Below are 26,270 nucleotides of genomic sequence, written 5' to 3'. Positions count from 1 at the left end.
TATGATATAACTTAGTGATAAAAAGTCAGTTTATTTTAGAAGTAAAAATAATATTACAGTTATGGAGAAAACAATGAGGTTACAAATGCTGCACATTTTTCTAGCTAGAATTTTATTTTTATATAAAAATATTTCCAAAAGCCTTTATGATAAACAATCTCTAATCGGTCCTTAATCACATCACACACAGTCAGGGTTTGACTGATAATCTGAAAATACAGCTGAGGTCCAGAGCAAACCATCTCAGGTTGTCCACCGTGTGGGTGAGACATGAGCTGGAGGACGCCTGGTTTGGGCCCGCGTTGTGAGCTTCTGTCTGAGCTGCCTGACTTCTGCCATCAGCTCCCGCTCCTGGCGTGCCAGCTCTTGTCTTCTGTCTAAAGATGCTTAAATGGAAGAAACTCAGGCTTAATATTGCAGCTATTTTCCCACAAATACCACAGATGCTTATTGGGAAAAATCCCCTGGACAGATAGGCTCTGTGTTATTACAACCCCTAAGCTCCTTGAAATTGGTACCATGGCAGTGTTATATTTTGTTACAAAAAGGTTGGATGTTGCTGGGGTTCCCTGGCAGCTCCAAAGACGTTTCCCAGTGCATGCAGGGTGATACAGGTAACAAGCAAGGGATTTTAAAATGCGCCTTCATTGGCTGGGACAGCCTGGAGTAGATTATTGGAGACTACTTCTTAACTGTAACTCTGCAGGATTTTCGTGAAGGATGGTTCTACATATGCTCAACAACCCCAAATCATACATAATTATGAAGCCTGAGCAAATATAGGTAAAATGATCAGGTCAGAATGGGACTAAACTAGGTTGAGGCTTAAAATGACTGGTCTCATAATGCAACACACTTCAGGCATTTCCTACTGAGCTATTACTGGCAGTGATTCATTTTTTATGTTTTTCAGGTGTGAAACAGAAGACAACAATAAATGGGTTTACTACCCACTAAGCACCATGAATAATGACTCAATCACCCAGCAAGGTGTTCCAGTAATGCCCCTCAAGTTAAACGTGAGAAAAAAGGGGGCCCTCACTTAGAATCTTACTGTGCGATGACGACTGTGATGCAGATAAATCATTCAGGCAGATGTTCCCAGACTTTGGCACCTGCTGGAATTCTACCCCTCTCTCTGCATGTCTGGCCCTTAAAGCACGCACTCTCTCTGTTGGAAATGCAGAGAAATCATTGTTGTGCATGTTTGAATTTCTAGTGATTTTTTTTCACTTGAGGCAAAACAGTTTTTCTCTAGGGAGTAAAACTGGAACAATATCTCACTCCAGCTAATGGCAAGTAAAATTTGTTCAGAATTTAAAGACAATTTTTGGTCTATGGGGCAAAGCCATGCATCACTGCTTTTCATTTTAACAAATTACAGTTCCATATGTGGAGTTTCTTGCCATATAATTAATCTTCTGACAAATGGGCCACTGAATTCATGTGGAATATGGCTACTCGTACTTGCTGTTTTAGGAGACACTCATTTTAATAACTTGCAGTTGCTAATTAGTCCGTGTTAAAACCATCAGACAAATTAGGGCAAAGTCTGAAAAATCTTGCTGAAAGCAACACCAATCAACTAATCTTAATACCAGTCACTGGTATTCTGCTTGTCTTGAGGAGATGGGATATGTATCTGCAAAACTACACAAATGCTGTATTTCAGGAGGATAACAGTCATAGAATCGTTTGAGTTGGAAAGGGCCTTTAAAAGTCATCCAGTCCAACTCCCCTGCAGTGAGCAGAGACACCTACAGCTCAATCAAGGTGCTCAGAGCCCTGTTCTGCCTCACCTCAAATGTCTCCAGGGATGGGCATCCTCCATCCCTCTGGGCAACCCATTCCAGTGCCTCACCACCCTTATTCTAAACATCATGGTAAGCCCAAGGTGTAGGTGTCTTCTGGTAGAATAGAGTATTACAGGTTGAGGTTTTCAAATTGATTAAAAAAACAGTGCAAACTATCCTAAATTTTCTGTTTCTATGTGCTCTACAAAAAATACAAAATAATGTACTGAGAGAAAAGAATATCCTGATTTGGGGATGCACAAGGCCAACACTGTGCTCTTGAAGCCAAGAAGGCCAATGGTATCCGGGGTTGCAATAAGAAATGTGGCCAGCAGACCAAGGGAGGTTCCCTTCCCTCCCTGTGCTGCCCTGGTGAGGCCACATTTGGAGTACTGTGTCCAGCTCTGGACTCCTCAGTTGAAGAAAGACAGGGATCTTCTAGAGAGAGTGCAGTGGAGGGCCACAAAGATGATCAGGGGCCTGGATCATCTCCCTTATGAGGAAGGCTGAGAGACCTGGGGCGTTCAGCGTAAAGAAGACTGATAGGAGGGATCTTATGAATGCTTACAAATATCTAAAGGGTGTAAGGCAAGTGGATGGGACCAGACTCTTTTCAACAGTGCCCACACTGGAAATTCCATATGAATATATGGAAAAGCTTCTTTACTTTGAAGGTTACAGAGCACTGGAACAAGGTGCCCAGAGGGAACCACAGACACCTTAGGGTTGGAAGGGACCTCTGAGAGACACCTTGTCCAGCTCCCCTGCAATGAACAGGGACATGCACACCTAGATCAAACAGCCAAGGCCCTTATCCAGCCTCACCTTGAAAGCCTCCAGGGATGGGACATCAACCACAACAGTGGGTAACCTGTTCTAGTGCCTCAACACTGGCTGTGGAGATACTCAAAACTCACCTGGATGCTTTCCTGTGTAACCCACTGCAGGGAGTCTGCTTTAGCAGAGGATTGGACTAGATGATCTCAAAGGTCCCTTCCAACCCCTACAATTCTGTGATTCTGTAACAAAGTTTAGATTCCCATCCATACAACAAGATTAAAGTAACCTTATGAATCATTTATAATGCTGCATCTGATGGATATCAATTGAGGTTCCTATCCAAGCATGGCTTTATACATTGGTTACATGAAAGAATACTGCCAAAAAACACTCATGTAAAAGGAGTTTAACCTATGTTTATCTTTAATGTTAGATACTTTGTTTGTTTTCTGCTGATCAATCCAAACCTTCACGCCAATATCCAGTCTGTTGATACTGGAGAAAACTGCATATTCTACATACTCACCAAAACAGCCATCCTCCCTTTGCAGCTTTTCAGCCAATTCTAATGCATCATTCATTTCATCTCCTAAAAACTGCTTCCTGTGTTCCTCTGCAGCAGCAGCTGCCTTCTGCTCTTCCTCCAGTTGTGCTTTTCTCCATGTAACTTCTTCCCACTGTGCAACAGAGATATTGGGTACATCCTCAACAGATTTATTACAAGAAAAAAAAATAACACGTAAAACCATCTGGATTATTACAGACTACACTTCCTCTTTAAATCAGAAGGTGTACTATTACACTGAGTGAATGCTTATTTTTTGAAACATTTCTCCTTCAAACACCTGGAGTTTGGTAAAAGTCTTGATTTAGAGAAAAAATGAGAGAAGCTTACACAATTAGGAATACGCCTCTTAAATCTAAAATATCCTCACTAGTTTGCTCTAGACCTTCCAGGAATTTCAGGCCGAAACAAGAAAGGAATTACTTGAACTATTTCTTCTTGTTCTACCTGTTTTATGCTATTCTACGCTATAGGCAGAAAACAGTTACACTATTGCCAGTCCCACTTAGGAAAAGAAAGAATGCAGATACCTTTTTTTCTTCTGCCTCCCTCATGGCTTTCAGCAGCTCAGCTTCTTTCACCCTGTTGTCGTGCAGGAGCTTGGCTATCTCTTCGTAACGCTTCTCACGGTCCTCATCATCGCGCCGTAGTTTCTGCAGTGCTTGCAGCCTCCATGCGTTGTCAATGCAATTCTGCTCTGCTTTGGCGAAATTTTCTTCAGCCACCTAACAAAGTATTTTTCTTAACAGGACTCCATTTATTTTATTTCCAATATATAGACTTACATACAGATAAGGGAAGGTCTTTTTCTGTCAAACTGAAGTATCTGGTGGTATTGCTGTTAGACATCCTTAGCAGGAGTCTGCACCTGCAGTGCCACCCCTCCACTCATAGCAGGCTGTCCCTTCTGCCAGGGCTGTCTTCTGCTCCTTTTTCATCCTTGTTATTCTTTCCTTCACTGAGGGCCTTCTAAATGAGACATACACCCCCTCCATGATTTAGAGGATTTTGCTTTCTTAGCGTGGATTTCATATGACTTGCAGGTGCACTTAACATGAGATTGGTACCTGAATGCCAATACTTCCACCCACGTCCATATGCTTCCAAGAATTGAAGGCTGTTTACAAAAATTCAGGCCCATATGTTTATTTCTAGACAAAATATAAATGCAGATGCCAAGCATATGGGTAGTGGGTTAGCTGCAACTATTTTTCCAACTGTGCAGTTACAAGTTCTGAGCTTGAAAATCCGAACAATTCCTAATGTCAAGCTACGCACATTCATTACTGTGATCAGAAAGACAGCTCCTTGAATTTCATGCCAAGTGCCATCAACTGAAAGTTCCTTTGCGGCTTCCTTTTGTTTTAGTATGATTACAAATAAAACATGTTTCTAAATAGGAGAATAAGTTATTCTGAAGAGCACTTCTGAGTTTTTAATGCCTTTTAAGTTCTGGAAAGTAACGAAAAATTAATATATGGTGGTCCCAGGGAACTTCAGCTTTGCATATCAGTTTCGATGCTTCAGGCAGATTTTTGAAACCCTCAAAACTTTAAACAAGCCACCCTGATCTATTAAGATGGGTATCCAGAAACTCGATCTTCTTAGAAATATTTTCATGTTAACTTGTATTAGCTCACTGCAACAAATACTGTTAAATAATATACCAGTTAACATAACTGACTCCCCCATGTGAAAATCCAGCCATCTTACCACCTGAGCCTTCTGTCTTTCTTCTCGATCTGTTTCTACCCATCTCTGAACAATGTGGTCTTCAAGATCTGCCTTTCTTTGTCTATCATCTCTCTCTTCTCTCATTTCCTGGGTAATTGTCTCTCGATCTTTAATAAGACGCTGCCAAAAATACAAGCATAAATTACTGTTGCTATGCTACTAACCATAATTTTGATTCTCTCTTTAACAATTATTAAAACTTAATTAAACTATTATTTGAATATATCCACACATCTCGTTCCACTGCATAGCATAAACTACCGTAACTGTCCAAGAAAGTGATATTCCCTGCTGCTATACCCACTTGGAATTGTGCTAAGCCTGAGTCATCAGAGTGATCTTCCAGCTTTATTCTGATGTAATTCCATCCCATGGATTACAATGGGGCATAGAAACAGAATTTCAACTGAAATTAATTAGATTCATCATGAAAATGTTCTTCACTTTTATGGCATACGTTAGCCAAGACCTCAAAATGTTTCACAAATATAAATCAAGTTTTGTGGTACTGAGACTTACAATAAACACAACTGCAGACTGAATGCAAAGCAGTACGAATCCACTCTGGAAACAGAAATTTCAATTCTCAACAGTTTTTCCTCATATTCATCAGGGCATATCTATGCTATTTTCTGAAGAAGGCATAATTCTCTCCCAGTCCTGCTGGAATCTGCTGAGTTGTATCAGCAGGGTGCAGAAGCACAACTGACATATGCTGCCTCTCAACAGGCCTTCCAGCCCTGCAAATGGCCTCTCACTGACAGCAGTAAAACGGTCAGTCCAGGGCATGGGCAGGGAAAGCCTGCCTGAACAGGCTGTTGTGGGCAGACATAGCCTTGGTTAGTTAAATAATTGCAGTCTTCCTTGCCTAAAGAGGATGGTCACTGAAGAAATAGCTCCTTTAAACAGATGACTTTACTGGAACACAAGTGATCTTAGCTTGGTTTGTTTTACGTAGCCATAGGACAGCTCAATTTAATAAATAAATGCTAGAAGAGATTTAGCCCAGTTATGCTCAGCATGAATGACAAAAAGTATACAGCCATAAGCTTTAAGAAGTAAAACATAAGGAGACACATGCTTCAGAATAAGCTTTAGCAGTTTTGATGGCCACTTCTGTTTGCTTTCCAGCCAGATGTGCATGTGTGCAAGAGGGGGACACGCAGCTCTGGTTCTGATCAAAATGGACATTACTAACGTCTTTGATTGGCAGTCTGGCTTTTCAGTCATATTTAATTTTACATTTAAACAATATTTATTGATACAAAAACCTTTAACACTGAATAATGATCTTTCTGGACTACATGTAAGGCGTTTGAGAAAGGAGGCGCACCGTCCCCACAAACCACCCATTCTGTTTTGCTTACTGATGCTGCTGGCATCAACTACATCAATCTGTTATTAACTGAGGGTTTATTCTAGAAAAGGTATCAGAGAGGAAACTTAAAAAAAGCCTTTCTTTTCCCTCACATAGTCTGATAGAACGAATGCAACCAAATCTGAGAACTGCATAGGAAGAACCACTAAATATAAACATCTGTATGGTTCCCTAGCAATTACCTGTTCAAAAAGCTGTCTTTGTGATTCAAGTTCCATCTGTCGTATTTCTATATCTTGAAGAGTAGCAGCTGTTTCCTGCTCTCTCATGGATGCCTTGAGGAGAAGAGAAACACGTGAAAATGGAGCAAGGAAGAAAAAAAAGCAAGAAAGTCCAAAACCAGAAGCGACATTCCACTTCTAAGTCCTAGTTAACTTTCTGTCATATGATGAACAGTGGAGAATACTGAACACTGAAAGTACAGGACAAGGTGAAAGCAAGAGGCACAGGAATAATTTTGAATCCAGTCACGCATTAGGGAAATGTCAGGCTAATGCTAATAACCTGCAAGATACAGCCACAAATTAAATAGTCTCTGAACCCAAACTGCTGTGGAGGACAGCAGAAAGATGCAAGTGGCCACCTGGGCTGAGCTGCAAAAAGAAGAATCTGCCTGTGCCCCAACTCTGCAAAGTGTGCTGCTGAGATGCACATAATAGCTCAGCAGAGACTAGATTTGTGCCCACGAGGTTCACAAGCTCAGGCTCTCTCTCGGTATGGTGCTTGAGCTGCTAAGCCTGCAGGAGCAGAGGCAGACCTGGCCAAAGGCTGTTCCAGAGTTAATATGCAGTCTGGATATACAGCCCACAGACAACTGATAATTGACGAGTCCTTTAAGGAGTTAATTACATTTTTCAACACTGTTAATATAGAGATATATTTGGCTTTTCCCAGGAATTTTGCCAGTTAAAACAAGACACGGGAACATAGGAAGTGCCAAATAAAACTGTTAAATTATGCATTTACACTTTAAGTCATCTACCTCATGCTAAACACACCCCTGGGCTTACAAATCCCAGTACATTTTAGCTATGCATTTTTTTCTTGGTTATTGTTCCCAATAAACCTTCAAGAAAAGAACTGCTTGAGCAATACTCAGCCTTTCTTGCAATGTCATCATCAAGACGTTTCAGCTCCATCTGACGCTGATCTTGCTGGTATTTCAGAAAACGCCTTCTTGAAGCATCTAGAAATTGTAGCTCCTTTACTTTCAGTTCTCTTCTCACAGCAGCTAGTCTTCAAAGCCAAAAAAAATCAAAAGCAAGGGAATTTGTATGTATGAAAGGTCAGTAAAAAGGGACACAAGCTCACACCACAGTTACTCACCAGTTTCTGTGAGCCAATCCCTAAAGCACAAAGCGCAGGGCAGTCACTTTCATTCTTGTAAACTACCCGGTTTTCATTTACAAGCCAACATTAAATTCAGAGGCACACAGGTATCCTCTAATGGCAATCTCTCCCAATTATGCTTTGAAGCCCCGTATTCTGTTCCTGATGTACTTTAATAAGCACTAGTTTAGTATTATAATGATCCAGACCTGGAAACTGTTCCTTAGAATAATTGTCAGCACCCTGGTACCTCTTTCAGCACAAAATTAGCCCTGAATTTATTTGCAAAACATCAAACCCTTTCAAGGAACAAAACCACAAACTCAAGAATTAGTTTGCAAAGAAAATCCCACTGCTCATTTCTTAGAATAAGAACCTAATTTGTAGGTTGCAGAAGCTTAAGGGAAGTATTACTTTTAGTTGATCTAATAAACTGTGTTAAAATTCTCTTAAGCCTTCACAACTGCAAAATGTCTGAGCCACCAGATTAACTTTGGTACTCCTACAACCCTTTGCTCAGCAACTTATACATAAAGCAGCCTTTTTTCTAACTCCACTAGAAACATAAGAATCTGTACAGTATATCAATACTCTCAATACTGTAACTTACTCTTGTATTTGATGTACTTTTTTCTTATTTTTTCTTATTTTTTTCTTGTATTTGATGTACTTTTGTATATGATTCTATGATTCTATGATTCTATGATTCTATTTGTAGAGTAAGTCTGTCCACAGTGCAAGTATGACAATTAGCTGTCCAAAAGCATTCACAATCTGAAGTGACTAGGCACAAGGCTCAGAGCTGAGACAAAAACACGAAGTGTCTTGGCCTCTGATACATTCTATTCCCTTGGGCAAGGCAGCAGCGCAACCCAGATCACTTCATTCTCACCCCAAAATCTGACCTACCAGATCACACTGCTCTCCCGCACTACAATTTATAGAAATTAGTGGCCATTAATCCTTTACTCATGGTTAAAAATGTAACAGCAGGATACTGCAGCCAGGTCCCTAACGTTTGCTATGCTGTAATACCTCCGCCTCCGTTCTGCCAGCTTTTCTTCTTCTTCCAGTACCATTTTTCGCCTTTGTTCTTCAGCTTCTCGGAGCAATTCCTGCTTTCGATAGAAGGCTTCATCTTCTGCTTTCCGTTCCTGTGCTTTAGCTTCTAATTCATGCATTAATTGCCTAAATGGAATGAGATGAGAGGTGCGTTTGTATGTCAAGAAGTCACCTCATTACTTTGAAATTTGTATCTGTACTAGCAAATTAGTACTGAAGTGTGATGCCACGAGAGAATGATGCCCCTGGAACGGGCTGCCCAGGGAGGTTGTGGATGCCCCGTCCTTGGACGTGTTTAAGGCCAGGTTGGACGGGGTCCTGGGCAACCTGATCTGCATGTGTATGTTTGGTGGCCCTGCCAGGCAGGGGGGTTGGAACTACATGATCCTTGATGTCCCTTCCAACCCGGGTGATTCTGTGATTCTGTGTGATTCTGAGAGAATGGCAGCCCTCTTTATGTACTGATAAAATACATGGGAGTTACAGAGCTGACTTTCACAAACAGCAGGCCTTTTCAAATAAGTGCAAGCATTTTCTTCCTCACATTCTTAACAAAAAACCGGTTTCTACAGGTGTCTTGTAATCATGGCTCTCACTCATTTCAATGGTAAGCAGGGAACACCTGGCCCTACACAGAGTTGGATGTGACAAGGTTAAGGTTAAGGGAGATTTAGGTTCTGACTTCTAAACTTTCAACTTTGAAGTCTTTCAGCCCAGTATTTTCTGTGAATTTATAAATACATTTGGTTTAAGATAAGACTGCCTATTTAACTTAAGACCACATCAAACCCAATTGCTATTTACAGGTTCTTTAAAGTCATCTTCCCCACATTTTTTTAAATTACTGCCTCTGTTCTCAAACATGCACATTTTAACAGAAAAACAGAACTGTGTCCACTAGTCCCTCCCAGTCTGACTCTGTCTTCAGCTTTCCCATCAATACCTCTCTCTTAAGTATTCAATTTCATCCTGTCTGATCCTCTCCCGTTCCCGAGTTTGATAATCCACTACAAACTTGGGGTATTTATTAAATACAGGGTACTGTCCTTTCGTAAGTGGCATGAAGTCATCAAGCACACGTTGCGGATGGATATCTGGTGGTGTAGCCTCCATAAGATGATAAGCTCGTTTAATCACAGTGTTAATGTCCAGGTTGTTGCGGTGATGAAAGAAATACTGTAAGAGACAGGCTGCCATTTACATTCTACAAAAGATTAAGCAAGTTTTTAATACGCCTATGTAGGAATAATTAAGTAGATTAGCAAATTCTACATTCCAGAAGTTAAAAAATAAGACAAGGGATTCTTTAGTTAGCCCTATCAGTTATTAAAATGTCATGAACTCAAGTGACTTGAGCTAAACTTCATCCAAGTTCTGAAAGTGTCAGTGGGTTCTTTTTCTTCTGTTCCAACAACAGTTGTGTAACACACCTGGGAACCTGGGTGTGACGTGAGAGTGTCACACTGCCCACACAGAGGTTCATTCTGCTGGGTAAACCTCACTCAACATTTAGTGTTTACACATGAAACATGGAAGTTCCTCTTCCAACAGGATTATTCTTCCTGTCAAAGTCTTCACCAGAAAAAATTTCCAATTAGCTTTGGAAAGATCTGATGCCTGTCAAAATGCTCACAAGCGCATTTCCAAGGTGAAACCATTTGTCTGCAGAGATGTTTTCACATGAACAATCCTCCTCCTTCCTTCTAAGGCTAAACATGAGAAAATTTTAATTTAGCTTCAGAGAATGTCAAATAATACTGCCTAATTTTGCAGTCTGAAAGCAAAATAATGAAGCATAATGGAATCACTGCCTTTTTTTCACACGCACAAGTCAATATTAGAACCTCAGATAAAAGGCAGAATTATTGTGGCTGATGAACCACAGACACTTAATAGGCAATTTTCAGCGGCATTAGAAAGCTTATGAAAGCTGTTAGAGATTTTACTGCATGCAACTGCAAGAAATTAACTGGGAATAGGTGAACGGTTGGACTGGATGATCTTTTAGGTCTTTTCCAACCTTGGTGATTCTATGATTCTATGATTCTAAATTGCTGAACTTTTTATTCATTTATTGTACATTTGTCAGGTGTTAGATGACTGTTCAGTAATGTAATAATATATTAATATGGCACTGAAACACCTTCAAAACTCGACAGCAGCAGATACGGTGTTTTACACTTTTCTGTAGCCCCACTTTCAGATGATCAGCTTAAAAAAAAATCAGATGTTTACCTCAAAATCCTGACTTTGATTACAGAGAAGCAAAGGAGCTCTGGAACAAATAATATAGGCAACGACAATCATTAGGAAGTATGAGGGATGGTTGGAGAAGATATTATCGAAGACTTTGAGCCATTCTTCTCTTGTTAGAACCTCAGAGAACAGGGTTTCTAGAAGAGGCCAGGCATAAACCTGCATCATTTGGGAAATGTGACAAAATAATCCATTAGCAGAACTCACAGGAAAAAATATGAAATATTACTGCCTTATACCAAAAATCTATTTAGTTATGAAAGAAACTGAAACCACACTAAAATATAAGCTTTATTACCCACTATAAGCATTCAAAATAATATGAGACAAACATAATTTTCTTATTTCACTGGATGTTTAAATACTCTGTTCAGCTTTGTGAAGCTAAAATCATCCTTAATGCTAAATATGAATAATTATGGCTAAAACTAATTTACAAAATTCACAACACCTATGTCTAATTAAAAAAAATAAAAGTAAACATGCATTTATAATTTGCCCAGTAGATTTTCAAGCAGTGTGCACCTGAAAGGGAAGGAAATTTAAGAACTAGTAGCACATATATGAGATTTATGACCATGCAAAAAGAAAAGCTTCAGGAAAACAATGATATGTTCTTCACTTTTGTATCATTCATTATTATTTACTGAAAACTCTCGTAACAGATTTATGTCAAAACAAATCACTAGTGCACTACTGTTCCCAGTACTGACACTTCATATAGGACATTACCTGTGAAGTCACACTGTATTTTATTAAATGCTGAAGGAGTTCTTTGTCATGATGTGCTAAAATATTTTCCACCATACTAAGGATATTAACCGGAGGATTGGGAAAATATTCAAACCAGTGCTGACAAAAATTAACTAAAAAGAAAAACAAAACACAGACCACTGTAATCCAGAGTGATACTCTTGGCAACCTTAAGGCTTCATTGAAAGACTGCAAACGTAAGAGGAAATTTTAAGCAGCAAAGCCTATTAAGATACTCCTCTCTCTCTTCTTTCCAACCATTTATACTGAAATCACTCCCACAGCTCACTGCTCCTCCAACTGCACTGGCATGAGTGTTTGCTCAGTGCACTGCGAACCACACTGGGGAACTAACCTGGCTCAAAGGTACAATATAAAAAAGTTGGTGTGCTGTGGGACTAAGTGGTTGGAGGCAGGTGGGAATACTTCAACCAGTATTTCTGTCTCACAAAACTGCAGCCTGGATCGAGTAATTGTGAACACAGTAAGGAAAATTTCTGTGAGCTTGGCTACTTATTCACTAACAGCATGTGTTTGCAAAGTGGATGTGTATGCTTGGCAGCACATATCTTCTGCAGACTTAGCAACAGCTGCAACAAATAATTTAAGGGTAGTGCACTTTAATTTAGTGTGTTTCTTCAGCAAACAGCCGTAGCGAGCTTTCAGCCAAATGTCTAATTTTGAGTTACCATGTGTTTAAGACAGCTAAACACAGTAAAATTTTATGAGAGATCATTCCCTTTTGTCTGGAGTGGAGGTGGGTTTAAGTACTTTTCCCATGCCTGAGATACAGATTTTAGCTATTCAGTATGATACCATTATGCATGTTCTTACTGAGACTTTGCAAATAGTACAAAACTGCTAGCTTTTGCTATAAACACTGTAGAAGGAAATCTAGTATCTTGTTTTGATTTAAAAACAAATTTTGGATTTCAGCATACAGTTGCTACATATTAATTCCTGGCAATACCTTTAAAAGTGAGTCTGGTGAGTACTTAGGAAACCATCTCATTCATTTCATCTGGAAAAGCTTTTTTGTATAGGAAAGCTTAAACACGTTGCTGCATATTTGACTTCTGAAAATCATTGCTTACCTACCACTGTAGCAACAACTTCAAAGCAGATCAGCTGGTTGTTCTGGAATAATTTTACAAATGGGAATGCTAGCAAAGGAATATAAGGTGTCTCACCAAAGATAGCAGACCAGTGAGCTAGAGCTGATAAGGTCCTATACACAAAGGCAAGCAAAGATGTAGAAAACATGGTTACAAAATTGAACAAAAGTATCATGTGCATTTTAAAACTATCGTTTAGAAAGACTGTAAACTTCAAAATAGATGTAGGCTTATACCAGTTATAAAAACACAAAAGCATTAGGACACTACTACTGCATTTTAGCTGATTCTAGCTATGGGATACATTTTAGATCACTTATGAATATATGGCAGCCTGGTCTGGGTGTTGGAAACCCTGCACAAAGCAGGGGGGTTGAAACTAGATGATCATTACGGTCTTCTTCAGGCCATTCTATGATTCTGTGATTCTATGAAAATATGAATCTACAATATTTAAATAAACATAAATGCACATTTTACCTCTGTAAAACTCTCAGCAGTTTCCTGCTTTTGATGGGATACTCATTCTGAATATTCACAAACGCGCTGTGGGTGCCCTTATCTATCAGGCTGCTGAACGCTAAGTGGTTTTCAGGAAGTTGTAACAAGGAACGCCAAACAAACATCCTGTAATTAAAATGCAGACTTAGTCAAGCAACTTCTCTTTCACAGGCCATTAGACACAAGCAAACTGATTTTGTGCAAGCATGAACATGCATACAAACATACCTGTATTTTGCTGGATACTCGCCATATCCTTTCAGTAAGGCCTGTAAGCGTTTCTTGTTTAATCCACCTGGCAGTTCATTCTACAAAACAGGAAATCAGCAGTAAATGTGAGGATTTCTCATTCATTAGCTCTTTCCTTGCACTCTATTCAATGGCAGTAGCTAAATATTGAAATTCCTAGCACACCTTAAAAATATATAGTGTGTACAGCTATATTATCCTAAGTCTTTCAACGACAGAGATCACTCATCTGCTTAAGTCAAGAACAGCTGCCACTGATTTCAAATCAGACCCTGCCTGACTATAAACTATATATAGTTAAATGATTGATACAGTCAAACATAAGGCATATGTCAATGAAATAACAGATTACGTTGTGATGAGTATTACAGGAGAAAAAGAAAGTATGTGTGTATACATATTCTCATATATGCATATATATACACATGAGACTTGAGACAGAGACATGAAGAGAAGGCAGCACAAGAAGGGAAAGACACATACCAGTAATACATCTTCTAAATGATCAAGAAAAACAAAGTAGCTGCTAGGCAGATATTTTAGAAGCGCAGTTTGCTAGCGGGGAAGCAGATTGGATTTAGCAAATATCCAAATGTGGCACAAGTTGAACAACTTCAGAGGTGCCCAAACCTGACTGGAGCAATGGTAGCTGTGGTTGCATCACATAATACAGGAGTTATGGACACAACGGAAAGAAGAAGCGGCGTTAAATCTCCTTTAACTCTGCTCAAACATCCAAGTGAATCAGTGCCTGAACTTATTCTTCAAACTTTTTTTTTTTTCTTTTTCCCAAGGAGCCTTAAATGCAGACTGGAGAACAAAGTATTTGCAACTTCTTCCCACCTCTTTATTTTCAAGTGGTGTATTCATTTGCACTTTCAGCAATCTGGTTTGAATTTTGCTTCCTTTGGATTTCCAAGGCTGCTCTGACCTTCCTGAAGTCACTCTCGTTGTCAGCTTGTTTGCTTCTGACTTGCACTTGGGCCAATCTTCTACTACTTTGAACAGTGGAGGTGGAGGCTAATATTAAGTGAAAATGACTCAGTTAACATCTTGTAAGACAGAATAAATAACGCTATAATTTGATGTCTATTTTATATGCAATATCCTTGAGCTTGAAGGCCATAGTACAAAGAACAGAGACATATTTATAACAGAAACAAATACATGTGATCTGTATACTCCTAAATACACATGACAGTGAATTAAACTACTGTAATAAATAGAGAGACTGTGAGAATGTATACACAGCTTCCAAACATCCACTCAGACATCATGTTATTTCCTTGTTTAGCAAACACTGAAATACAACTGAGACAGTATAAATGCATATCGTGTAGTGTTCGGGTTCTTTATTTCAGTATGTTTATCAACATTACTGAAAGACTTTGCATTTCCATAGAACCTATTAAAAAGAACACAAAAGACTTTTACAAACCTTAATTAATCTTCAGTGTTAGGTAGGTATTAATTCAATTTTAGAGACTGGGAAAACAAGGAACAAAGTGGATATCCCAGTTCATGTCAACCTGGCAGCAAAAGTGCAAATGGATTGCATATGTGACATCTTTACACATCCTTCCTCAGCTCCAACTCCTTCATTATCCAAAGTTGGTTACTGTTTACTTCAGTGACACAGTGATTAAAGATACGTGAAATTCTGGATTTAGAAACCTGACTCCCATTAATAAATTACTTTAATAAAATAAGAACTGGTATTTAGAACGTTTATTATTTAGGGAGGACTGGGAGTATGATTGTGCCATAATGATGGATGCTGGGATCGAGTAACACAGCAAGAACCATCCATGCCTGCAGTTTAAGAGAGCATTACTTGCAAAACATTTCTTGGTAGGAAATGGAACACAAGCAGCACACTGTTGTGCTGTTTCCATCTCTCCCAAAATGTCATTACAAAGTAAAATCAGTCCCCATTAATTGCTGCAGAAAGAAGTAACATCTTCCCTTCCTCCCAAAACCAAAACCAGAGTGATACACTTTAAAAATACTGCATTACCTGGCAGGCTGGAATAGAAATGAAGGTAACTCAGCAAACCACTTTTTCTGTTTTTGTAGGGTTAAGTATGGCACTCCAACACTTCTAAGCCAATGACATGTCAGCAAACTACTGCTGATACAAAAGTTATGTGGACAGGTGTCATCCTTAATGGGATCTACTGCAATTATAAGAAATATAAAACACTGTACCTTATTCACCTCCTGAGTCAAAGCTTGGACACTGTATAAATTAAGGCTACCATTTTCCATTACTGATGCAATATACCGTCCATTGGGGCTAATTGCTGCTGTACTAATTCCTTCTTCATGACTCCCAATGACAAAAAGAAGTTTGTATGTTTCTATACTGATAAATCTCATAATATTATCTTGACTTAACACTCCAAGGACCTATAAGTCAAAAGGATTAATCAATAATGCTGTCAATGTCAAAAGAGAAATACCAAATTAAGAAATGCCATTCCATTAAGCTAGAGGAGCAACGGAACAAATATTTAGCACAGCATCTTTCCTTTGGGATGGCAGGGGCCCACCTCCCCACTGTCTTCAAAAAGCCCCTAAAATACACGTGTTGAATCACGTAATCAAACATCCATTCTCAAGTTTGTATGTAACTGACCTGATTGGAGCCCCCATCAAAACTGTCAGGGAGGAATTCCAGGTGACGGACAGCTCGTACTTCTGTAGGCATCTGGATTATTCTTAGCAACTGCTTTGATTCTAAACACCATAAGTGAAGATGATTTGATTTTCCACCAGCTACAAAAATCTGGCCATCTCTGGGTCACAGATGAAGCAAAGTTTCCATCAGAATATTATAGCTTAAACTACAAAGAAAGAGATCATACATTTCCTGCTGTGCCCTCATATCACCTTGGAATCTGACATTATTCCTGTCATACTCTCCTGAAAGTACAAAACAGCTTCTAAATAATAACATTTCTTTTTCATAGCTTAAACCTTATTTTACAGGTCATTAAATCAACTTTATTTCAACTGCTATGGGACTGTAATAAAAACTGCTATGGAGCCTTGCTGCAAGTATCAGTCACAGCAGATTTCAAATGTTTATCACTGCATACAGTTCAATACTTCCATAAAACATTTCATAAAAGAAAAGCAAACCTGTTTTAAAATTGCAGGTTTTGTAGTCTGCCTTTAGGATGTTTAAAATAGCAACTTACCTGGTAACTGCAAAGACCTTATACTGTAATGCAGAACCTTCTACTGCAGTTGGCAACTGATATTTACAGTGAAGAGTATCAAATTCCCAGGCAAAAACAGAATTATCTTTGAAACAGCTGAGGATGGTGTTACTCAGTGGAAGAAAAAAAACCTGAAAGAATATGAAAAAAATAAAAAATGGAATATTGTCACCAAGGATGCACTCTTTAAACTGGATTAAAGTGAATGGCAGAACAAAACACAACAAGAAGCCATGACAGTATAACTATTGCTGTAACTTTGTAAGGAAGTTACAATGCAAGGCTTCAATCCTGGTGGTGCATGGAGTCATGGAGATAAATGGAAGTAAATCCAGCTGGTGACTGGTCGTGAGTGGTGCTCCCCAGAAGTCAGTACTGGGGCCAGTCCTGTTTAATATCACCTGGATGAGGGGACTGAGAACACCCTCAGTGAGTCTGCAGATGACACCAAGCTGGGATAAAGCTGATCTGCTTGAGGAAGGCCCTACAGAGAGATCTGGACAGACTGGATCAATGAGCTGAGGCCAATTGTATGAGCTTCAACAAGACCAAGTGCTGGGTCCTGCACTGTGGTCACAACAACTCCTGCAATGCTACAGGCTTGGGACAGAGTGGCTGGAGAGCTGCACAGCAGAAAAGGCTCTTGGGATGTAAGCTGACAACTGGCTGAACGTGAGCCAGCAGTGTGCCCAGGTGGCCAAGAAGGCCAACAGCATCCTGGCTTCTATCAGTGTACTCAGCACTGGTGAGGATACACCTTGAATGCTGTGTCCAGTTTTGGGCCTCTCACTACAGGCAATTTATCTCACTGAAATGACACAGAAGTTTATCTGGGTAATTTTCAAAACTGTTCCTCCCTCTTCTGGAGAGTTCTAATGATTGTCAGAGGAGGCATAATAGCAATGCTGGGAAAATGCACCCAGCTGCAAGAAAGCATGGGAGCCAGGAGCCAGAACTGCTCACTGAGCAAAGGTGGGTTTTGAACAGCTTGCTGCATCTTCTACAAACTCACCTCTGCTTTCAACAACCTGCAAATGCACTCTGTTAAGCACTTATTCTTAGGTTTAATCTCCTCAGTTTTGCACAGATCTACTAAATGTAAGAAATGCTGTACAAAGTTTAGCAGTCTGTTCTGCAACTATGAAATGCAGTTTGTCATAAAAGAAAATGAAACCAAACTTGAACTTTTTTGTTCAATTATTCCAAACGTTTACCATTTATATGCAATTCCTTTTTAATAAAGAAAAATAAAAACAATTTTTTTAAATGTATGGGTGTTATTGGATACATTTTTGCTTAATGATACATCTCTGGTCTAGATCAGAGGTTCTACTTAGGTAGCAGCACAGGTAGCTTCAGACAGTGCCCTATAAGTATAATTTTGAAGGTTAAACTCAAAATGTTTTCTGCTACTTGAGCACTGAGGCACTGACTACCCGAAGGACTCAGTGGCTGAGATCTGCAGTCAGTACCAAAGTTCAGAGTTTTGGTCTGAATGGTTTCTTTGGACCTTGAAATTTGGATGCGTGGGATGGGATTCATCATGCTGTGTGTTAGTGACTTAAAGTTAGATGTCCAGCCCAAATTAGTCACCTGACAGTGAACAAAAGTTGCCTGTAGGACAACCTCACCTCACCTACCACGTTCATGTTTAAACAGACTGAGCTGCACATCCTACCTTAGGGACTCTGAGGAAGCCTAGACAAAAATCTGAAGACAGACTGATGCCTATCGTGCAGACGGATGAACTTAAGCAACATGATTTCCACCTTTTCTTACTTCCAATTATAAAAGTCTGTGGATCCTTCCAACAGCAAATGTAGCCCAAGAAAAGCTTCAAGTTTCGATTTAAGTTCTGGCATACTGGACCAGCTCCTCATTTTCTGCTTTGTCCTAGAAAAATACCACAAGCTGGTCACAAGCAGCTGTTGAATAAGCAGCAATGCTTTGAAAATTGTCATTACAGGCGTCTTTTCTTTAGCTCTTCTTTATTATTTGTCTTTTTTTTTCAACTGCTGTTCTTAACAGTATGCAACTCAGCCCCTGTCATATTAAATAAGCTTTGTCTCATACCAACTGAACTGAGGGTGTGCTTTGGAGTGCAAACTGGGCTTAAATTAAGAGGCACCACAAAGTACACTGCAGATCAGCATGAAAGTAACACAAGGACTCAAACAGCAAGTAGGAATCCAACTTCGGACAGCATGTGTCATGGTTGTACCTAATGATAAATCTGATCCTTAGTCAAGCGCTTATCTGAATATTTTGAATTGTGGCATGGGAGCAAACATCATTATCTCTGTTCTAAACATTGCAAAACAAAATCAGATAAAATGGATTATTGGCGTTGTCATGTTAGAAATGGTAGAGCCAAACCAAAATTGTATGCTCTTAATTCCCAAATTCTTGATTTATTCCCGCAGTGATAGTCTGATAGTGATGCTCGGACTTAAAAGTTTCTTTCCATACTGTAACATCCTGATCCTACCAAATTCTACAAGTCGTTTATCAACAAGAAGTCTCTACACTTAGCTTCAAGAAAGATACCGAGCAGCAGAAAAATCATAGAATAGAATGGTTTGGGTTGGAAGGGACCTTTAACACCATCTATTTTCAACCCCCTTGCTATGGGCAGGGACACCTCCCACTACATCAGGTTGCTCAAAGTCCCATTCAATCTGTTCCGGGGCCTCACCAACCTCATAGTGAAGAATTTCTTCTTTATATCTAAACTAACTCTGTCCTCTTTCAGTTTAAAACCACTACCTCTCATGCCATCACTAAAGAAGTCTCTTTCCATCTTTCTTATAAGCATCCTTATTAGTATTGAAAGGCTGCAATAACAGAAGTCATATCAACTACAGAAACATCTTCTCTGAATGGAAGACATGATAATTATTTTATTGATAAGTTTTTCAACTCTTTGCAAGGGTTGATAACAGCAGGACAAGGGGAAATAGTTTCAAGTTGCAGGAGGGAAGATTTAGGTTGGATGTCAGGGGGAAGTTCTTTACAGAGAGAGTGGTGAGGTGCTGGAACAGGCTGCCCAGAGAGGCTGTGGATGCCCCGTCCCTGGAGGTGTTCAAGGCCAGATTGGATGGGGCCCTGGGCAGCCTGGTCTAGTATTGAACGTGGAGGTTGGTGGCCCTGCATGTGGCAGGGGGGTTGGAGCTTCATGATCCTCGAGGTCCCTTCCAACCCAGGCCATTCCATGATTCTATGATTCTGTGATCCTATGATTCTATACTACAGAAGAATTTTAATAAAGCACCAAAAAAATGTATACATAATTTCCCACAGTAATTGCTAGGTGACATTGCAGGTTAACAAAATTTCTGCCTGACTAAGAACACAATGAAAGTACTCAAAAGAATATCCTTGTCCTCTGCAAAATCAGCGTAGTTTTTTAGTGACCAACTTGATGAGAAAGTTGGTTTGAAGTGGTATTTGTAAGACTATGTTGTAGAGCAGCACGTGTGTAGGCAATGATCTGGTACTGCAGTGGCACTTACTGTAGTATTTATGCTTACGTTTGACATTTGGTGGTGTCAGCACACCTATTTAAAGCAGCGTAATGCTACAGTAGACATATTAATATCACACCCTGATACAAAGGGACTCTTTCTTGTTCCCTAGCTCTTCCAGTATAAATGTCTGTGCAGCAAACCGAAACAAAGAAACCAATAGACTAAAACGCAGCATTTTCTTTTTTGCTGCATTACTTTTAGCTTTATTTGCACCCACATTCCTTGCTGTCTGCGTAGGAAGAAGAGAAACTCTGGAATAAGGAGCTGGATGGGCTAAGTGGTGACTGTTCAAGTTAGAATTATCACCTCAAACCTGTTTTTTGAACAACACTCTTAGAATCAGAAATTAATTCAGGTTAGTCTGAGTTGATCGAGGTTACATCCAACCTAATAAGCAGTATCTCTAACAATGAAGATTCCTTAAATGCTTTCAGATTTTTGTAACTACTGCCTGCGTGGAGGTCTGACTGATATGACAGGAGAAGAGTTAAGGGAATTAGCCAAAAGAACACAGAAAAGATTTTAGCTGCATTTTTCAAAATATCATAGAATCACATAATATCCTGAGTTGGAGGGGACCCATAAGGATCATTGAGTCCAACCCCTGGCTCCACACAGGACCATCCAAAATACAAACCCTGTGGCAGCCCTGGGAAGGCTGTTCCATGCTTGACCACTCCCTGGTGGAGACCCTGTCCCTAACCCCCAGCTGCCCTTCTGCTGACACAGCTCCATGCCATTCCCTCCAGTCCTGCTGCTGTCACAGAGCAGAGCTCAGCGCTGCCCCTCCACCCCTCCCATGAGAAGCTGCAGCTGCCATGATGCCTCTCCTCAGCTCCTCTGCTCTGGGCTGAACAAACTCGGTGACTTCAGCTGCTCCTCATATATCTTCCCTCTGTCTTCAAGCACTGTGATTTTAATGTGTGGTGTTACTCCTCCTGAGGTATGTTTTTTTACCCTTTAGCAATTGCTCTTTACTCACCTGCTGTATACCCACAGACTGACGAACATTAAGCTTCCTTTTTCTTTGAAAGGTGTCCAAGTCCCACAGCTGTGCTGTATCAGTGGAGGTGGTGATGGCATATCTGCCTGAGCCATGGACAGAGATGGAAGACACCGAAGAATCGTGGCCTCTCATCCAACTAACGAGTTCCTTAGTTTCTGCAGGATGAAAAGAAAGAAGAAAAGAACATGAAAATCATTCAAAAGGCAATGACTACTACTTCACTTTTTGTACCACTTTACACCTCGTACAGCACTATGCTGTAAAAGTGACTTTTAATCACACCTGGTGTACGACCATTTATCACTGCAATCCAACAAACAAGAAACAAAGTCTTCATTTATTATACCACAGAGAAACAACCTTCTCATCTCTAAGTGACAGGTTTTATTCGCAGTTCTCCAGAGAAATCCAACTTGCACAGACTCGTTTAATTTAGCCCAAGAATCAATCTTAAGAAGTCATGAACACTGCAATCAAGTAAAGTAAGCATGCCTTGTGGGCCGATTATTTGATGAGAACATCAGCAGAAATATCAAGTAGTTGAGACTGAATGTTCTGCTTAGTGTTCCCCACTTGTTTTAACTTGTGGACAGTTTGTATGAGTGATTAGGCAGCTATTTACAGGTGCAAGGAAAAAAAAGTTTAATGACAATGGGCTGTGACTACAGGAAAGCACAGTCAGAAAGCAACACCTCATTAACTGTTTTAGAGTCCGAAGCATTTTTATGCTGTGTAATACATATTCAGGAAATAGTACCTCTGACTGCATGATTTCTCACTTGTGAATGCATGACCACTCATCTTTCCTCAGCAACTAACCCTATTAGTGGCAAGACTTACTTACATCAGCTGTTTTACCTGACTGACCATGGGGTTGCTCCAGCTGATCGACTGCTATGGCACCGAAGATGGGAAATGGCTATAAAGCAGCTCACAAAGACTAACAGTCAAACTTTCTGCTGTGCTTACAGACATTTGAGTGTTTCAAGCTGTTGCCAGATGAGAGCACACCATGGGATTACAGAGAATGTCTTCTTAATTAGGGGATGGCCCTCACTATTATCTAATACTTTGCTAAGGATAGTCCATCCAGTAGTACTTATAGGAAGGACGTCTATACTCAAAGACATTCTTCAGTATGATTTGGTATCTGGAAACAGCCCTATCTCAAAATGCAGGACTGTGAGATCATAGAATGAATCATAGAATCACAGAAGGCCTGCGTTGAAAAGGACCACAGTGATCATCTAGTTTCAACCCCCTGCTGTATGCAGGGTCACCAACCAGCAGACCAGGCTGCCACATCCAGCCTGGCCTTGAATGCCTCCAGGGATGGGGCATCCACAGCCTCCTTGGGCAACCTGTTCCAGTGCCTCACCACCCTCCGTGTGAAAAACTTCCTGCTAAGGATTTCTCTGAGTAAGAAAAATTTCTCTAAGTGCACCTGAAAACTAAGTTTGGCCTTACTATTTTTGAAGAAAAAGCACAGAGGATTTCAGGCCTTATTTTTCTTCTCTTCCTTTATTTTGGGGAACACTGTTGCTTTAAAAACTGCACCAATAATATCATACTCAGACCTTCCAATTGCAGGCAAGTGACTCCTAAAGTTTTTTAAAAAGATGTAAGCCCGGATAATACAAGACACTACAGCTGGAATTTTTGATTGGTTACTTAAAAAAAAATGAATTGTCAATGCCCTTCCCCATTTAATCCATTCAGAGGCACACAGCTAGCCTATGACATTAATTTAGAAGCTGTTTCTGAATAAGGATACAGATCTACCAGCATTCTCAAAACAACTGACAGTTATTTCAGTGTTTGCAGTCAATTAGTTGACATGTATTACTGCAAAAATAGTTTTAAACGGAATCAGTTGCAAACTGTCACACTAAAATCAAAATTTAAATGAGACAGTAACAATCCACATATTAAGGCTTTACATTTCTCCTTACCTGTATCAAAGCACTTCACAGAATAATCAGCCAAAGCCACCAGGAATTCTGTCTTTCTGCGAAGATTAAATGCCAAAGCAGTGCAAGCCTGCATTGTTCGCTGAACAAGCTTGAACCTATTTGAAAATACATGTTCTCATTGTGTTAGGAAGCTTTGGCTCATAATGCCAAGTGAGGAATTACCTTAATCAGTTTCAATATATGCTGCACTCAGAGAAAAATGAACTCAAAAGAAGAGAGAAAAGAAATCGTATCTTCTTATACTGCATGTAGGTAGCAGTGCTAAGTTGAAAGCACACACTTGAAAAGATATGCATGTATTTCTGTAAATGACAATACTAGGCTGTTGTAATTCCTTGCTTGTATTATTAATTGACACCACAACTCCTCCGGTAGTTTTCTATCACCGAAGTTCTATGAAATTGCTGTTTGTTCAGTTTAGTTACAAAGATCTTATCTTTTGCAGCAGCTAAACTAATACAATAGCACACAGGGAACCACATGAAATAGTGGCTTGCAGCTTCAGCTCTGAGAAAACCACCATCTGCACAGTCATGGAAAGCTAATGGTTAAAAACCCATGGCACAGCGACAGGTAACTTTCATACCCCTGAATGTTGCAGGTATCAGGACAGTTAAAATGGCATTGTATAAACATTCTTACCTGTTTCCATTCAGGTCAAAAACATAAATATTTCCTTGGTGGTCTCCAGCAAGCAGAGAATCTCCAGAACTGTCAAAAGCCACATTCAGAAAACGTATCGCCTTGGAATGATATCCTGTGGCACTATGAAATATGTTTACTACAACTCTGTGGAGAAAGCAGACAAAACAATTGTTTTGAGCTGTTTTATAACCATGTATTTTTTCTAAGACCTAAGATTAAAATCTCCCTAGATCACTGTTTTACAATTCTAACCATTCATAGTGTTCTGTGAGGAATTTTTCCATGAAAAATATGTCTTTGTAATATAAAGAAAATATACTAAACAAAGGAGATCATTCATTATGTTGAAAAAATGCTAGAGAGTAAAGCAGGCAGGAGGAATTTCACCACTCATGGTCCTGTTATGTAGCTCCTAGCTACCTGATTTTCATTTTCATTTGATTTTCATTTATATTATTGCGTGACACTAACTTGTATGCTGGCTTATCATCAGCCATGCTATCTGAAAATCTAGATGCAAGGAGGTTGGGAGGTGGGGGAATCCATGTTAACCTCACTTCTTTCCAGCCTTCAAAAGCATGAAGCAATCCATTTTATCATTGTTCATATGAGATATTATGGAACAAAAGTTTCTGCTTTTTCACATTCTATCATGCTGTTGACACAAAATAAAGCCAGATGCAGAACTGAAGCCCACGTGCAGCAGAAGCTGTAAGAGAAAGCAGCACACTAAGGTTTGGGAAATCTGCTGCTCCTGGATTTCTTGGATATTGCTGGGCAAACCAGTTATTTTCCATAATCATCTGGATGTAAATGCAGAGTCAGATTAAATAACTAAAACTGTATGGAATACTGGATACTGTGGCCATGCTAACGTAAGATAGGGATACCTCTGAGTCACCGAATGCCAGGAGGGCACTATAACCACTGCCTGTACGCAGGCACTCGTGTGTACACCAAGTGCAAATGCACATCTGTATGGCCATGCAGCTACTGCTGCAAAGCAGAGATAAAACTAATAGCACTTTGCCCTGCTACACCCATTCCTTTCTGGGAGAAGAGGGAAGGGCCATAAAAATGAAACTGGAAAGCGAATTAGCTGTTCAGATTGTCATTACAAGTTTGTGATGTTAGTATCATTAACATCAATAAAACATATCACGTGACCTGTGATTCTGAAAGTAGCCTGAAGTGGGAGTACCATCAGTGTCGTGCCAGTACCTCCCAGCACTTCCTAGCACTGCTCCCTGTCGTGCTAGAGCTCCTTTGGCACTGAACTAATTCAGTGGAGCTGCACCCAGATTTCCTGTGGCAAACACCACGTAGGCACTCAAAAGCAGCATTCTTACTGCTTTTCCCCTTGGACCAGACAGTGTTCTTCTGATATTTCCTAATAAAATATTTTAGTTAAACTATTGTGGGAATTTGGCCATGGTATCTTCTTAATGGAGAGAAAGAAAAAAAAAAAAAGAAAAAAAGGAAAACTTGATCAAGACACGTTTGACATCCACAAGCTAAAAACTACTGCAATGCTGGAGTCATTACAGCTGGGAAGGACCACTAAGATCATCAGTCCAACTGTCCACCTATCACCTGCATCGCTCTCTGAACCACATCCCTCAGTGCCACACCTCCATGTCTATGGAACACCTGCAGGCACAGCGACTCCACCGCCTCCCAGGGCAGCCTGTGCCAATGCCTCACCACTCCTACTGAAAAGAGGTTTTTCTTAACATCCATCCTGAACCTCCCCTGGCACAACTTGAGGCCATTCCCCTCATCCTATCGCTGTTACCTGGGAGCACAGGCTGACTCCCACCTCAGCACAGCCTGCTTTCAGGTGGTTGTAGAGAGCAGTAAGGTCTCCCTGAGCCTCCTCCTCTATGACTGAACAACTCAGCCGTCCCCATAAGATCTGTGCTCCAGACCCTCGCAGCTTCGCTGCCCTTCTCTGGATACGCTCCAGGCTTTCAGTGTCTGTCTTGCAGCGAGGGGCCCAGCACTGAACGCAGCACTCGAGGTGCAGCATTACCAGAGCCGAGTACAGAAGAGATAAGCTCCCCGCTCCAGCTGCCGCGTGCTGCTGACACAATGCGGAGCGCCGTGCGCCTCCTCGGCCACCCGGGCACAGCGCTGGCTCATGTTCAGCCAAACGCCGCCCGACAAACACCCTCCGATCATTTTCCTCCGTGCCCTCGGCCTCTCCCCGCCCCGCCGTTACCCGCCCCGTGCCGCCGGGCTGGGTTTGCGGTGCCAGATGGAGCCCTGCTCCCGGCTGCCCAGATCGCAGCTCGGCATCCTCGGCCGCCGCCGCTCCCGCGCTCGCCGATTCCCTTCGGGGTTCCCTCAACGGCCGCCGCCGCGGGGGGTGCCGCACACG

At 40.6% G+C, this 26,270-nt stretch overlaps 1 protein-coding gene across 1 annotated transcript; it reads right to left on the bottom strand.

Moving 5' to 3' along the window:
• Positions 1 to 26,228, bottom strand: TBC1D31 (TBC1 domain family member 31). Its single transcript, XM_042868882.1, has 22 exons — positions 26,112 to 26,228; positions 23,888 to 24,034; positions 23,225 to 23,340; positions 21,249 to 21,427; positions 16,719 to 16,870; positions 16,154 to 16,313; positions 15,724 to 15,924; positions 14,359 to 14,535; positions 13,495 to 13,574; positions 13,246 to 13,392; positions 12,745 to 12,878; positions 11,630 to 11,763; positions 10,877 to 11,056; positions 9,585 to 9,817; positions 8,615 to 8,767; positions 7,351 to 7,486; positions 6,433 to 6,525; positions 4,852 to 4,992; positions 3,669 to 3,863; positions 3,100 to 3,250; positions 1,055 to 1,171; positions 1 to 386 (listed from the first exon to the last, which is right to left on the bottom strand). The coding sequence occupies exons 1-22, from the start codon at positions 26,186 to 26,188 to the stop codon at positions 244 to 246; spliced, it is 3,246 nt and encodes a 1,081-aa protein (XP_042724816.1). The 5' UTR covers positions 26,189 to 26,228; the 3' UTR covers positions 1 to 243.
• Positions 26,229 to 26,270: the final 42 nt, after the last annotated feature.

Source organism: Lagopus leucura, unplaced genomic scaffold, assembly GCF_019238085.1.
Source record: "Lagopus leucura isolate 7727_CA_CO unplaced genomic scaffold, USGS_WTPT01 Super-Scaffold_100002, whole genome shotgun sequence".
NCBI lineage: Eukaryota > Metazoa > Chordata > Aves > Galliformes > Phasianidae > Lagopus > Lagopus leucura.
This window is presented reverse-complemented; position numbering and strand designations above follow the sequence as displayed.

Excerpts from the sequence above, each read along its gene's own strand:
- TBC1D31 (XM_042868882.1), bottom strand. The coding sequence starts at position 26,188 with ATGCCGAGCTGCGATCTGGGCAGCCGGGAGCAGGGCTCCATCTGGCAC. Across the intron at positions 13,575-14,358 it reads CACCACTTGAAAATAAAGAG|AATGAACTGCCAGGTGGATT; the intron begins GTGGGAAGAAGT and ends CCTGTTTTGTAG. Across the intron at positions 3,864-4,851 it reads AAAGACAGAAGGCTCAGGTG|GTGGCTGAAGAAAATTTCGC; the intron begins GTAAGATGGCTG and ends ATACTTTGTTAG.